A 13339-nucleotide genomic window follows, 5' to 3' on the forward strand; every position below is an offset into this window, starting at 1 on the left:
CTATTTGTGTTATAGACTTTTATTTTTTTATGTTTTTTTTCCCTGTGTGTGTTATATTTGTTTATTTCAGTTAGTTGCCAAACATTTCCAATTTAAGTCGTTCTTCTAATATTTTTTATTTTATTTTACTTTATTTCAGCTTTATTGCAGTCAACAAAAATAATTTTGTCTACAGTAACAACACTGCAACATTTAATCAACGCCATTCATATTCATAGAGTTTCTATTTAAACTATAATACTTACGTTCCTAGTTAAATTCATAACACAAGTTTTCAGCTCTAATTTCCAGCTCACTGGCATGTAACTCAATTTTATTGAATAGAATCGAAGACACTTGCTCTCACATGTGATATTTTGGACCTGTGCATGTAAACCTGAGTGATTCAGTCGATTGCTGAAGATATTATCGGACGAGGCTAAAGCAGAACATTAAGATTGTCTTCCCCGATCCACAGTGATTTATTGACTGGTGTCTTTTGAGAAGCAGTGCTGTGTTCAGGAGCAGAAAGCGGTTCGCTGGAGCTAACGAGTCGACGGTGGTTTGATAATTAGGATGTTTGCAGACACATGACTGCAGCTTTAATCAATATCACGGCGTTCTGCCATTGATTTCTGTCGTTCTCATTTCCTCGCGCCGCACGGTTTTGTCCTGGAGATGTTTGAGTTTCAGAGCATCGTTTGGAAAATATCCCATCGACGCAGTCAAACGCACTTGTCCGTGTGGATTCAGAGGCCTGGGATACGGGATTTGCAGTGTAATCCTCATTGTGTTGCATAATTTACTCTAATCTAAAACAAATCCCCTCCGTCCCGTGCTGGAATCTGATTAAATGCTGCGCTCGGCCTCACCTGACCCGGACAAGCAGGTAGCGTTTGTTTGTGTGGGACAGATTCTCTGAGGACGGATGAATTCTGAGCAGATTTGCTTCAATCCTCTTAAACTCAGAGGAATAGTTCACCCATGTTGGGTTGAGCACTGGGATGTGTGTGTTTTCTTGTGGGATGGTCCTGTATCATCACTGGCTGGACCTTGTGATTTCACTGGTTATTATGGGATGGAGTGAGTAGCCTTTGTACCAGTTTAATCTGTTGTCACGCCAACAGAACATTTAGCAATTGCTTGACTGGTACGTGAGCTCCCTGCAAGATTATAAAGTATAAGTATTTTCCCAGCCTCACTAGCTGCTGCCTGTCTGTCAGGAAGCTGTTGATCCACTGACAGATGGAGGTGGGGATGGATAGGGGAGTTAATTTGGGCTGGAGGAGTGATGGGATGATGGTGTTAAAAGCTGAGCTGAAGTCTACAAACAGGATCCTCTCACTTGTGGCAAAACAAAGCAGTCAAAAATCCTGCAACATCTAGACAGATCAGGGATTTATGTGAGGATCCTGTTTATTTATGTAAATTTACATTTAGCAGACGCTTTTATCCAAAGCGACTTACAAATCATATATGTATAATGTGTGATGTCACATCAAATTATTTTATATTAATTATATATGTATGTTTATAATGTTTATTAAAATTTTCCTTGTAAGATTATGGTTTGGTAATTAATTGTACTATATACTTTAAGACATGTATATTATATCTGATATATTACATAATATTTACATTCTGAAATGTTTCCATATTATTTTGCATAAGTTTATTTTATGAATCTAAAACAGAAGATTGTTTTCTTGTAAGATTGTTTTAAAAAAAATCTAAATTATACTATATATACAGTCAAAGAAGGCTGTGAAAATTAATCTGCATTGTTAATCCTTTTGATCTTTTATTAAAAAAATTCACAAAAATCTAACCTTTCATTGGATAATAACAATTTAAAGGGGGGGGGGGGGGGTATCATTATGAAATACATGTTTTTCTCAAATACACATTGGACACAATTACTGGCACCCCTAGAAATTCTTATGAGTAAAATATCTCTGAAGTATATCCCCATTCATATTCACAATTTTGAGCACTCCGGGGTGATTATAAACATGAAATTATCCAGCCATGGCTTCTTGTTTCACAGAAATATAAATAGGAGGGAAAACAAAGCCCAAATTCCCTTAATCATCCATCACAATGAGAAAAACCAAAGAATATATTTCTGATGTGCAGCTAAAGATAATTGAGCTTCACAAATTAGTGAAGTGGCTAGAAGAGCTAGAGCAGTGAAAATTCCCATTTCCACCATCAGGGCAATAATTAAGAATTTCCAATCAACAGAAAATGTTATGAAACTCCCTGGAAGAGGACGTGTGTCTTTCAAGAAAAATTCTAGCTCATCCAAAAACAAACTCCAGCATATTCAGTTATCAGACACGACTGGAACTTCATATGGGACTGGCTTCTATGGTCAGATGAAACTAAAACATGAGCTTTTTAGCAGCAAACACTCAAGATGGGTTTGGTGAACACAGGGATAAAAAGTACCCCATGTGTACAATGAAATATACTGCTGTATTTGTGATGTTGTGGGCCTATATTTCTGCTGGAGGTCCATCTTGTTTAGACACATGGCATCATGGATTCTATCAAAGGCCAACAGATAAAAAATCAATAAGTGACTGACTCTCTTAGAAATCTGGGCCATGTTTGGATCTTCCAACCGTACAATAATCCAAACACAAACCTCAAAAACAAAACAAAAATGGGTCACTGAGCACAAAACCAAGCTTCTGCTGGCCATTCCAGTCCTCTGACCTGAACCCTGTAGAAAATGAGTGAGGTGAACTGAAGAGAAGAAGCACCGTCATGGAGCTGTGAATCTAAAGGATCTGGAGTGATTCTGGATGAAGGAATGGTCTCTGATCTCTTGTCAGGTGTTCTCTAACCTCATCAGGCATTACAGGAGAACATTTAGAGCTGTTAAACTGACAAATGGAGGTTTCAAAAAGTATTGAATAAAAGGGTGCCGTTAGTTGTGGCCAATATGTATTTGAGAAAAACATTTATTTCATAAAGATATTTCCCCCCATTTCAAATTGTTATTATCCAATGAAAGGTTAGTTTTTTGTGAATTGTTTAAATAAAAGATCAAAAGGATTAACAATGCAGATTAATTTTCACAGGCTTCTTTGATCATATTTACCAAGGGTGCCGATATTTTTGGCCATGACTGTGTATATATATATATATATATATATATATATATATATATATACTGTATGTGTGTGTGTGTGTGTGTGTGTGTGTTAACTAATTATTTACATTTTTACTTATTTGCATATTATTTTGTTAATTATATAATTATATATATATATGTTTATTTTTATATATTTTAAATTTAAAATTGCAGAAAGTCTCCTTGTAAGGTTATAGTTTGATTCAATCATAATTATTCTATATGCTGTCTTTTAAGATATTTGTGATGTTACATAGTTATTTACATCTTTTTGGCAAAAAGTTTTCTTGTCAGGTTCTGGTCTGGTTTGATTGTAATCAGCTTAAGCGGTGTGCTGGGATTCCTCGTTTAGACAGCTGAGTAAAGGTGTGTGTGGATAATGAAATGGCATTAAATATGTTCAGGCTGATTTTGCACATGGGTGCTTTTGTCCTCTAAAATATCAGTCACATACACAAGATTTCACATACACACTGATACGCTTCGTACGGAAGCATACACACACACACACACACACACACACACACACCAGCACTCAGAAAGCATTTGTTCTCCCTCATTAGCCACATGCTAACGGTTCAATCAGCCGCGAGTGTCTCAGGTGCTGGGCGTTCATCACACGCTGATCCGCTGACATTACTCTGACATTGAGCCTCATGGAAGATTTCATCTTTAAATGATTGCCATGATTCTTTAAAACTTGATTTGAATCTGTAATGTGGCGTATTTCCCCCAGAAACTGAATATTCAGCAGGAAATAATGTGAGGCGGAACATGATTGATAATTTATGATTGGGTCGAGTGATATGATGGTATTAAACATTTGACCAAAGTGTCATGTGCTACAGATTCTGCTGCAGCATTAATACTGCCGTATATTTGTGTAGCTGTGTTGTGATATCGACAAAAAACATGTTATAATACAGAGTGGAATCAGTTGCAAACAACTCCAGATGATAACTACGGAAATAATACTTAAATGTGAACCGAATATGATTTCAGACACTAGATTGTATGTTAATTACAATTAAATGAAAATGTATTACAGTTTAAATATATATTAAATTCAGAAATATATATTGAATTCAATTAGTTGAACTTTAGAGTCTTTTTTGACCTGCTTAAGTAGGACTTACATCTTACATCTTTAAATGTAATTTCGTAATTACTTCTATTGTCCTTGAAACTTGTATGTCTTGTGTTTAAGCATATGTTTATGCAATTTAGTACATTTAAAATATATTCACTTTAAACGTAATGTCGCATAACACAGTACAGTTAAAATCATAATCGAGAACTTAAATGTGCTTTAGTATGTTAGTCAATGCAACAAAATAAGTGCACTTCTTTAAAACATGATAAAGGGTTATTAAAACAATGATTTAATGCACTTTAAAGTAAAACTTTTAATTTGACATTATTTCAAAGGTCACTTTTTAAAAGTGTTTTTAGAAACAGTTATGAAAGTGTTTCTCTTTACTGTAAGTCACTTAAGTGGTCTTTTCAATAATATTATCTGTTATAGTTATAATATGTTATCTATATGTTAATATAATATGTGACCCTGGACCACAAAACCAGTCTTAAGTGTTAATTTTCAAAATTAAGATGTATACATCATCTGAAAGCTGAATAAATAATCTTTCCATTGATGTATGGTTTGTTATGATAGGACAATATTTGTCTGAGATACAACTATTTGAAAATCTGGAATCTGAGGGAGCAAAAAAATCTAAATATTGAGAAAATCTCCTTTAAAGTTGTTCAAATGAAGTTCTTAGCAATGCATATTACTAATCAAAAATGAAGTTTTGATATATTTACGGTAAGAAATGTACAAAATATCTTCACGGAACATGATCTTTACTTAATATCCTAATGATTTTTGCCATAAAAGAAAAATCGATGACCCATACAATGTATTTGTGGCTATTGCTACAAAATATACCCCAGTGACTTAAGACTGCTTTTGTGCTCCAGGGTCACATATGACATTTTGGTAATTGAACATGTGGTTCAGTTTTATTGTCCAAACATCATAAAAAACAATGGATGTTTTAAGCTCAAACCGTGTCCTTTAAAGGTTAGAAATGCCAACAAACTCCAAACCCTAAGTATGCAATAGTAACACACTGCTAATGATCTTTCTCCCCTCTGTGTGTGTGTGCGTGTGTGTGTGTTTTCAGGTGTAATAATCGGACGCAGTGCGCTGTCGTGGCCGGACCGGATGCGTTTCCTGACCCCTGTCCCGGGACATACAAATACCTGGAAGTGCAGTATGAGTGCGTCCCATACAGTACGTATGCGTTTCTCATCAACACGTCTGTCTGTGATCGCTGTCTGATGAAAGCACTTCAACACAAACACACACAACATCTTCCTCCTGCAGCTCAGGGAACTGATTTATTCTTCTTTCTCCTGCAGTTTAAAGTCTCTCCTTCATTTGAACTCATCTGTCCCTATCTGTAGCGAGTGTGTGTGTGTGTGTGTGTGAAAGTTTGCAAAATGAGCAAGTTGCCAGATAGCTAATGATAGAGTTTGATAGACTGATAGATTGGCTCTTCTGTGTCTTTAGTTATGAGAGTAGCGTCGCATCCATCTGCCGGCAGGAATACCTGCGCTGTTTACTCTGTTGGCTTTTCCTGACGCCAGTGTTCGTCTTTACTGATAAATGAGCACCACGCTAGCGTCACTCTTCACTGAATTGAGTTTAATTGCTGCAGAGGAAACAGTTTCTCGCTTCCTGCAACTGCCGCAATACTCTTCAAAGGTTCAGGGTCAGTAAGGTTTTATTTGAAGTAAATAAATACTTTTATTCAGCAAATACACATTAAATTGATCAAAAGTGAATGTAAGGCATTTAAAATGTTACAAAATATTCCCATTTCAAATAAATGCTGGTCTTTTGAAATTGTATTAATCAAAGAAGCCTGAAAAATAAAATGTTACGGTTTCCACAAAAATATTATGCAGCACAACTGTGTTCAACATTGATAATAATCAGAAATGTTTGTTGAGCAGTAAATCAGTATATTATTATGATTTCTGAAGATCATGTGACACTGAAGACTGGAGTAATGATGCTGAGAATACAGCTGCGCATCACAGAAATCAATTACATTTTACAATATATTCACATTATATAAAAGTTATTTTTGCAATAATATTTCATAATGTTGCTGTTTTTGCTGTATTTTTTGACCAAATAAATGACGCTTTGCTGAATAAAAGAAACTCTTAACATTGAGTGAGTAATTCACTTTTATATTTGGAATATATTCAGAATATTCCTTTGTGATTTTACTTCATGAAGAATTTTGTCCGGGAAATTTCAAATTAGAAAATTTGAAATGTAATAGTATCACAAATGTTCAATAATAATAAAAAAGTAATTAATATGCAAATAAAAAATAGTAAAAAAAAAAAAAAAAAACTGTAAATAAATAAATAAATTAGTAAATACACATGTAAGAATAAAAAAAACAATTGTTATTGGATGAATGTATTAATTATTTATTTGATGTGTTTGTGAATTGTTCTGTCATTGTGTATGTAAGCGAGACCAAAGACCAATTTTCAGCCAAGGCTGAACAATAAAGTAACTAACTAACTAACTAACTAACCAACTAACTGACACTTTATAACAACAACAACAACCAAGCGACAAATACATATATAAATTAATTAATTCATTAAATTAAATCCAATCCAATCTCAGTAAGTAAAAGTGTATATACATGCAAGAATAAAAAAATAAAATAAATGTAAATGACACTTTAATAACAACAACCAACCAACAAACAAACAAATAAATGAATAAATCTTGGACAGAGGGGAATATTTTCAGTGTGGCATATACAACATAACACTGTACACACGTGACAGTATCTCCATCCTGTAAAGTATTTTCCTTTAGCAGGACATAGACTCAGAAGGCATTGATTATAACTCAACTTTTATAGTGGTTTTGTTCTGTTTAGAGTTTGATAGATGAAGTTCTGAACTGTTGTTGCGTGGAAGATTCTTCAGAAGTCTCTGTGGAAGCTGTTTTTGGATTGACATGCCAGTAAGCCAGAATGACGCAATGTTCACTTTTTGCTAAATGATCTCATGAATATCAAAGTGCCAATTAACAGAACACAAACGGGACGAGTCGTCTGATATCTTGAGTCCTCACAGTCTCACGTGTGTAATTGAATCGGCGTTACCCAGAGGACTTTTGAGAGGGAGCGTTTATTTGTCACTGTCAGAGCGCATTCACATGTGTTTATGCAGGAGAGACGCGTTATATTATCAGTGACAAATGCACCTCAGCGCATACTAAATCTGTCATTCTGCGGTCGCATGAGAGGAGAATGAAGAAGGGTTGAAAGTGAGCGGAATATCGGCTTGATGAAGAGAGGACCAGATACCGGAGAAAAAAGCTAAAACGAGATGGACGAACTCATTAATGGAGAAGGAAAAGAGGGCGGAGCTTGTAAACTCACAACGAGGACAAATACAGCAGGAAATACCTCACTTATGTTCACCAAGGCTACATTTATTTGAACAGTGAAATATTATTACAATTTAAAATAACCATTTTCTATGTGAATGTGATTTAAAATGTAATTTATTCCTGGGATGCAATGCAGAATTTTCAGCCATGTTCAGTGTTGAATGAGAGAATGGAAGTGGGCGGAGCTCCTGAATCCAAGTGGGCTGGGCTTCTGAGGTCAGGTGAATCTGAAGGCGGGGTTTTCTGAGCTAATTCAAATATACAGTGAAGACGAACTGATTTATGACATTCACTGTCTTTTAGTGAAGCTGAACTTCTGGTCTCAGTTTGATCAAAGTTTCACTCCTCAGAGGAAGAGATTTTTGCTGATATTGTGCAGTGCAGGACGGTGGTGGGGATCGTGTGTTTGACGTGTATTAGTATTCATAGAGAAATACCACCGGTGAGTGTGTGACCGACAGCTGGCGTCTCTCTCTCTCTACACATCAAACACACACACCGGGTCAGCGAAGGTGAGTTTGTGTTCGGGCTGACCCTGAGTGATGGACACTGCTGTTGATGTCTGGAGCTCAGGCTGCCATTATTATCTATTTCAGCTTTGACCTTGAATTCTTCTGCAGAGTCATTGAAACACACTCACAGACACACACACACACACAAATAAAAGCTAAACACAAGCCCAAATAGGAAATAAAACAGTTAACGTGTCCTAAACTCCTGAAATACTGGCGTCTCATATTTTTGAGTAGTCAGTGCAATTTGGAAAATAAATCAATTAAATATTCAGATGTAACCTCCTTTGTAATCACTATCATTTTCATAAGTAACTGTAATTTAATTACACAATTTTTTTAACAGATTACAGTCACATTTTGTAATGAAATTACGTAATTCCGTTTCATGTAATTTCTTACTCCCAGACATGTAATCTGGATTATTTAATCAGATTAAAAACAATATGTACTTGTAATTAGTTTATATTTTAAAATACTCATAATCAGACTACAGCTACTTTTTTATTGATTATACATACTATGCACATAATACCAATCAATTATTATTACCATGCAACCACATTGCAAATTTTATTTTTTTATGTGCAATCAAGTATTTGTATTTTTTTTAAGCATTCGACTTTATCTCTTCTTCTTTGTTGGTTGTGATAAAAGATGCTCTGTTTTGTTTTTAGGGTGAGTTCTGTCAAGGGTCTACAGATGAAAAATAGGCTCTTTGGCTAATTCTGGCACATTTACAGCCATGTTTATTAATGTACATTGCCCCTGTACTAAACTAAACCACTGGATTTTCAAAAAACAAAGATCAATCTTAGATCATTCTAGTGTAGCAATGCCCTTTTCTGTGTGTTAGTTTGTTGGGTGTCACTTAAATCTGAGAGCAGAAGCTGTTCGTCGGTGAACGAGGGTCAGATGCTGCAGATATCCAGCCGCTGGTCTGTTCAGGTGTAGCACAGATATTTCATTAGCGCTTAATTACTGCTGCCTTAAATCCAGATCCCAATAACGCGGTTTCAGCAGGAGAGGGGCGAGGAGAAGCGTCCCAGCATGCATTGTGCTCGTTTGGTCTGAACATAGACAACAGCTGTATGGAGAAGGAGAGCTGATTGTTCTGGCAGGTTTTTTTGCAGCTGCGTCTTTCTCTGTCTGTAATCAATCTTGTGTGCATAAGCTGATCTCGCTCTGTGCTGCTTACGTGCAATGTTCTGTCATCTCGCCAAACGATTCGCCATCATCTGCTCCACAAACAGCACCTGTGCTCAATCTGCACTCGTTTACCTGTCGCAGGGTTACCGGGGCAACACAACACTGGCATCCAATCAGAGCTTGTTATTATGGTTCACTAAAACAAAATATACAAAACGTGTGTTATCTTATTTAGCTAGTAAGAAATATGTAAAATAAAACATGCTAACTGAAATAAATAAAATATACAAAAACTTAAATTTATCTAATTATCTGAGCTATTAAAATATATAAAATAAAATACATGTTATTTGAAATAAAATAAAACAATACAAAAGGTTAATTAAATAACATATCCAAATTAAAATATATAAATTTAAATAAATGTTATAAAACTTAAATTTAGTATTTTATTTAAGCTAGTAAAAATAAATAAAATACTGGAGTAATGATGCTGAAAATACAGCTTTGATCACAGAAATAAATTACATTTTAAAGTGTATTAAAATGGAAAACTGTTATTTTAAATTGCAATAATATTTCACAAAATAACAGTTTTTGATGAGCAGAAGAAACTTCTTTAAAAAACATTAAAGATCTTACTGATCCCAAAATTTGAGCAGCAGTATATATATATATATATATACACAACACAATTAGTGAAATGTTAAAATTAAAGCTGAATCATTAAGTATCAAATATAAAAATGATCCGAGCATGGGATCCAGTGGTTTGCTGATGTTGGCTCTCTTCAGCTGCTGCTGTGAAACCAATCAGCGCTTGTTAATTACCCTGATGCTGAACGGCCAGTTAATCAGTGCTGGCAGTATCTGGACGCCATCAGGTGTTTATCATACGCAGGTGATTACAGGTATCGGGTGGCTTTGAATCCGATTAAAGCCAGAGCCAAGAGACCGGCGTGTTGCTCGCCGTGTTCATCGGTCCTCCTGCGACCTGCGAGAGCTTCAGGGAGATCTGGAGAAATCAGAGCATCCAAAGAAGCGTCCGCTGGGCTTTCACCCCAAAAATCACAGAAGATAATCAACGTGGACAGCGCTGAAGACCGCCGCTGCTGCGCTGGAAAACAGATCGCAGCTCGCCGAAATCATCTCCATCTCCTTTCCAAACGGCTTGGCTTTTCTCAAAGCTTTTCCATCCAAGCGTTCACAGAGGACGCAGAAAATATCAGTATCAGATTACAGAGACTGAAACCATAGCCTTGTGGGTTTATTAATTTGGGTTGTTTTTAGGTCAGTAATTAAATCATCGAGGGCCTAATGAGTCCCATGTTTCATCTGCTTGTCTGATTTCTGACCCTGAAGAGGAAACGGGGCCAGAACGGCAGCAGAGACGCAACAACTCGCTTCATAACCATAATTCAGCACTGTGCTGTCCAGTTATTTTAATGCATTACAAACTCAAATCCTGGTTTTGTTGCTCTTTGTGTGAGAATTATTACATATTAATATTTACTGCAAAAAAATGTGAATTCAATATTATCATATTGTAATAATATATAAATATATTATAATGTTCTGCTCACCAAGGCTGCATTGATTTGATCAGAAATACAGTAACATTGTGAAATATTAACACATTATAATTATCAGTGATGAAAACAGTTGTGCTGCCCAATATTTCTGTGGGAACTGTGATACATTTTAATTTTCAGGATTCACAGGTAAATAGAAATTTTAAAAGAACAATTTATTTGAAAGACAAATCTTCTGTAACATTTTAAAATTTATTTACTGTGACTTTTGATCAATTTAATGCAACCTTCCTGAATAAAAGTATTAATTTCTTAAAAAAAACCTTTATTGACCGCAAACTTTTGTGTAATGCAATATAATACAATCATAAGAAACTAAATGAATAATAGATATACGGATCATAAGAAACTAAATAAATAATAAATATATGGCTCATATGATATACGTGACCCTGGAGCACAAACTCAGTCTTAAGTCGCTGGGGTATATTTGTAGCAATAGCCAAAAATACATGGTATGGGTCAAAATTATTGATTTTTCTTTTATGTCAAAAATCTTTAGAATATTAAGTAAAGATAATTTTCCATGAAGATATTTTGTAAATTTCTTACCATAAATCTATCAAAACTTCATTTTTGATTAGTAATATGCATTGCTAAGAACTTCATTTGGACAACTTTAAAGGAGATTTTCCCAATATTTGGATATTTTTGTACCCTCAGATTCCAGATTTTCAGATAGTTGTATCTCAGCCAAATATTGTCCGATCATAACACACCGTGCATCAATGGAAATATTATTTATTCAGCTTTCAGATGATGTATAAAACTCAATTTTGGAAAATTGACACTTAAGACTGGTTTTGTGGTCCAGGGTCACATATAATTTTAACTCTTTTGGTTGAAAGAGTTCAGATGAATGACATTAAAGCACTGATCATTTGTAGGAAAGAAGAGGAAAACAACATTTTCAGAGGCTGTTTTGTGGCGTTTCATGGTGAGGCGCAGCAGCAGGATTATCAGTGTTTATGTCAGATCGCTGCAGGAGCGACTAACCTCGTTAGTCTAGTTCGCTTTTGCCATTACCAGACCATTTTAGAGAATTTCAGTTTTGATTCAGAGAGATAATTCACGCAGCAACACCTCACACTCACACCTGCTGTTACACACGACCTGCCAACATGAGTGTGTGTGTGTGTGTGTGGGTATGAGGGGATTTCATACACCTGATTACTCTTTCTGTGTGTTTTTTTTATCAAGTGTGAAGAGTGAGATTGACCGGTTATGTTTTATGACCACTGAACTCACTCTCTTTATCTCAGACTTTAGCTAGATATTGTTCATTCAGTTGTCCAGCAAAATAGTTTTTAAAGTAATTGTTCACACAAAAATTAAAATGTGCTAAAAATGTACACACCCTCAGATCATCCAGGATGTATTGAGTTTGTTTCTTCGTCAGATTTGGAGAAATGTAGCATTGCATCACTGTCTCAGCGATGGATGCTCTGCTGTGAATGGGTGCCGTCAGAATGAGAGTCCAAACAGCTGATAAAAACACCACAATAATCCACACCACTCCAGTCCATCTGTTAATGTCTTGAGAAGACAAAAGCTGAAACAAATCCATCGTTAAGATGTTTTTAACTAAAATATGAATCCATAATAACGCTTCCTCCCGTGAAAAAGTGGTCTGTTCTGAATCAGGAGAGAAATCTGCACAGATCAAAACAGCTCTAAATAAATATGTGGGTGGATTTTGATGTGAGAGACAACAGATGGCGGCCTTTTTCACTGGAGGAAGCATTATTATGGACTCATATTTAAGCTGGAAACAATGGTTTGAAGTTGTCTTGACTAACATACTAAAGCACATGTAAAGAACTTGATTATAATTTTAACTCTAGCATGTTATTCAGTATTACATTTCAATTTAATATAATTTGTTTAAATACATGACATACAAGTTTCAGTAGAAATGACATTAAAGCATATTTTAGTTTATAATTAATGCATGCTGGTACAGTCATCAGTACTTAAGTGGGTCAAAAATCACTCTAAAGTTCAGCTAATTGATATCAATATAAATTTGAACTATAATACATTTTAATTTAATTAAACCGCTCCAATAATGTGTTCCTGCTAATACTAGTGTGTGCTCCACATCTTCTGCTGCAGTCGTTCTGTATATTCTGTGTTTGTGTGTTTGACTTTGTAAAGAGCCGGTGTCAAGCGTTAATTGTTGATCCTGCGGTTGGGTGGAAATCACAGTCCCAAAACACTTAATTTCCCTTTAACACGCACACTCACAAACCCTCCAGACGCACCGCAGCAATCAAACACAATCACCGCCGTCACCACAGCCATTCATTTGGAGATTTTTAAGTGCTGTCAGGCCTCACGTGTCTGAGATGGGTGAATCTCACCATCGTCAGGGTCACGTTTCAGCCCAAAATAAGAATAAAACACAAATGACTTTCTGCGTCAGGCAGATGCTTTATCTGAAGCCATGTATACGACCATTCAAGCTT

General features: G+C 35.5%; 1 protein-coding gene across 1 annotated transcript in view; it reads left to right on the top strand.

Moving 5' to 3' along the window:
- The window catches only part of LOC306868823 (adhesion G protein-coupled receptor L3-like), a gene marked incomplete at its 5' end in the record, with an annotated part of 222555 nt that overhangs the window by 73721 nt on the left and 135495 nt on the right, over window positions 1-13339 (top strand). The window contains one exon of the mRNA XM_079415205.1: window positions 5308-5417. Coding sequence (XP_079271331.1) covers window positions 5308-5417 — 110 coding nt within the window. The remainder of the gene's footprint in view (window positions 1-5307; window positions 5418-13339) is intronic.

Source organism: Barbus barbus (assembly GCF_936440315.1).
Source record: "Barbus barbus genome assembly, chromosome: 1".
Taxonomy (NCBI): domain Eukaryota; kingdom Metazoa; phylum Chordata; class Actinopteri; order Cypriniformes; family Cyprinidae; genus Barbus; species Barbus barbus.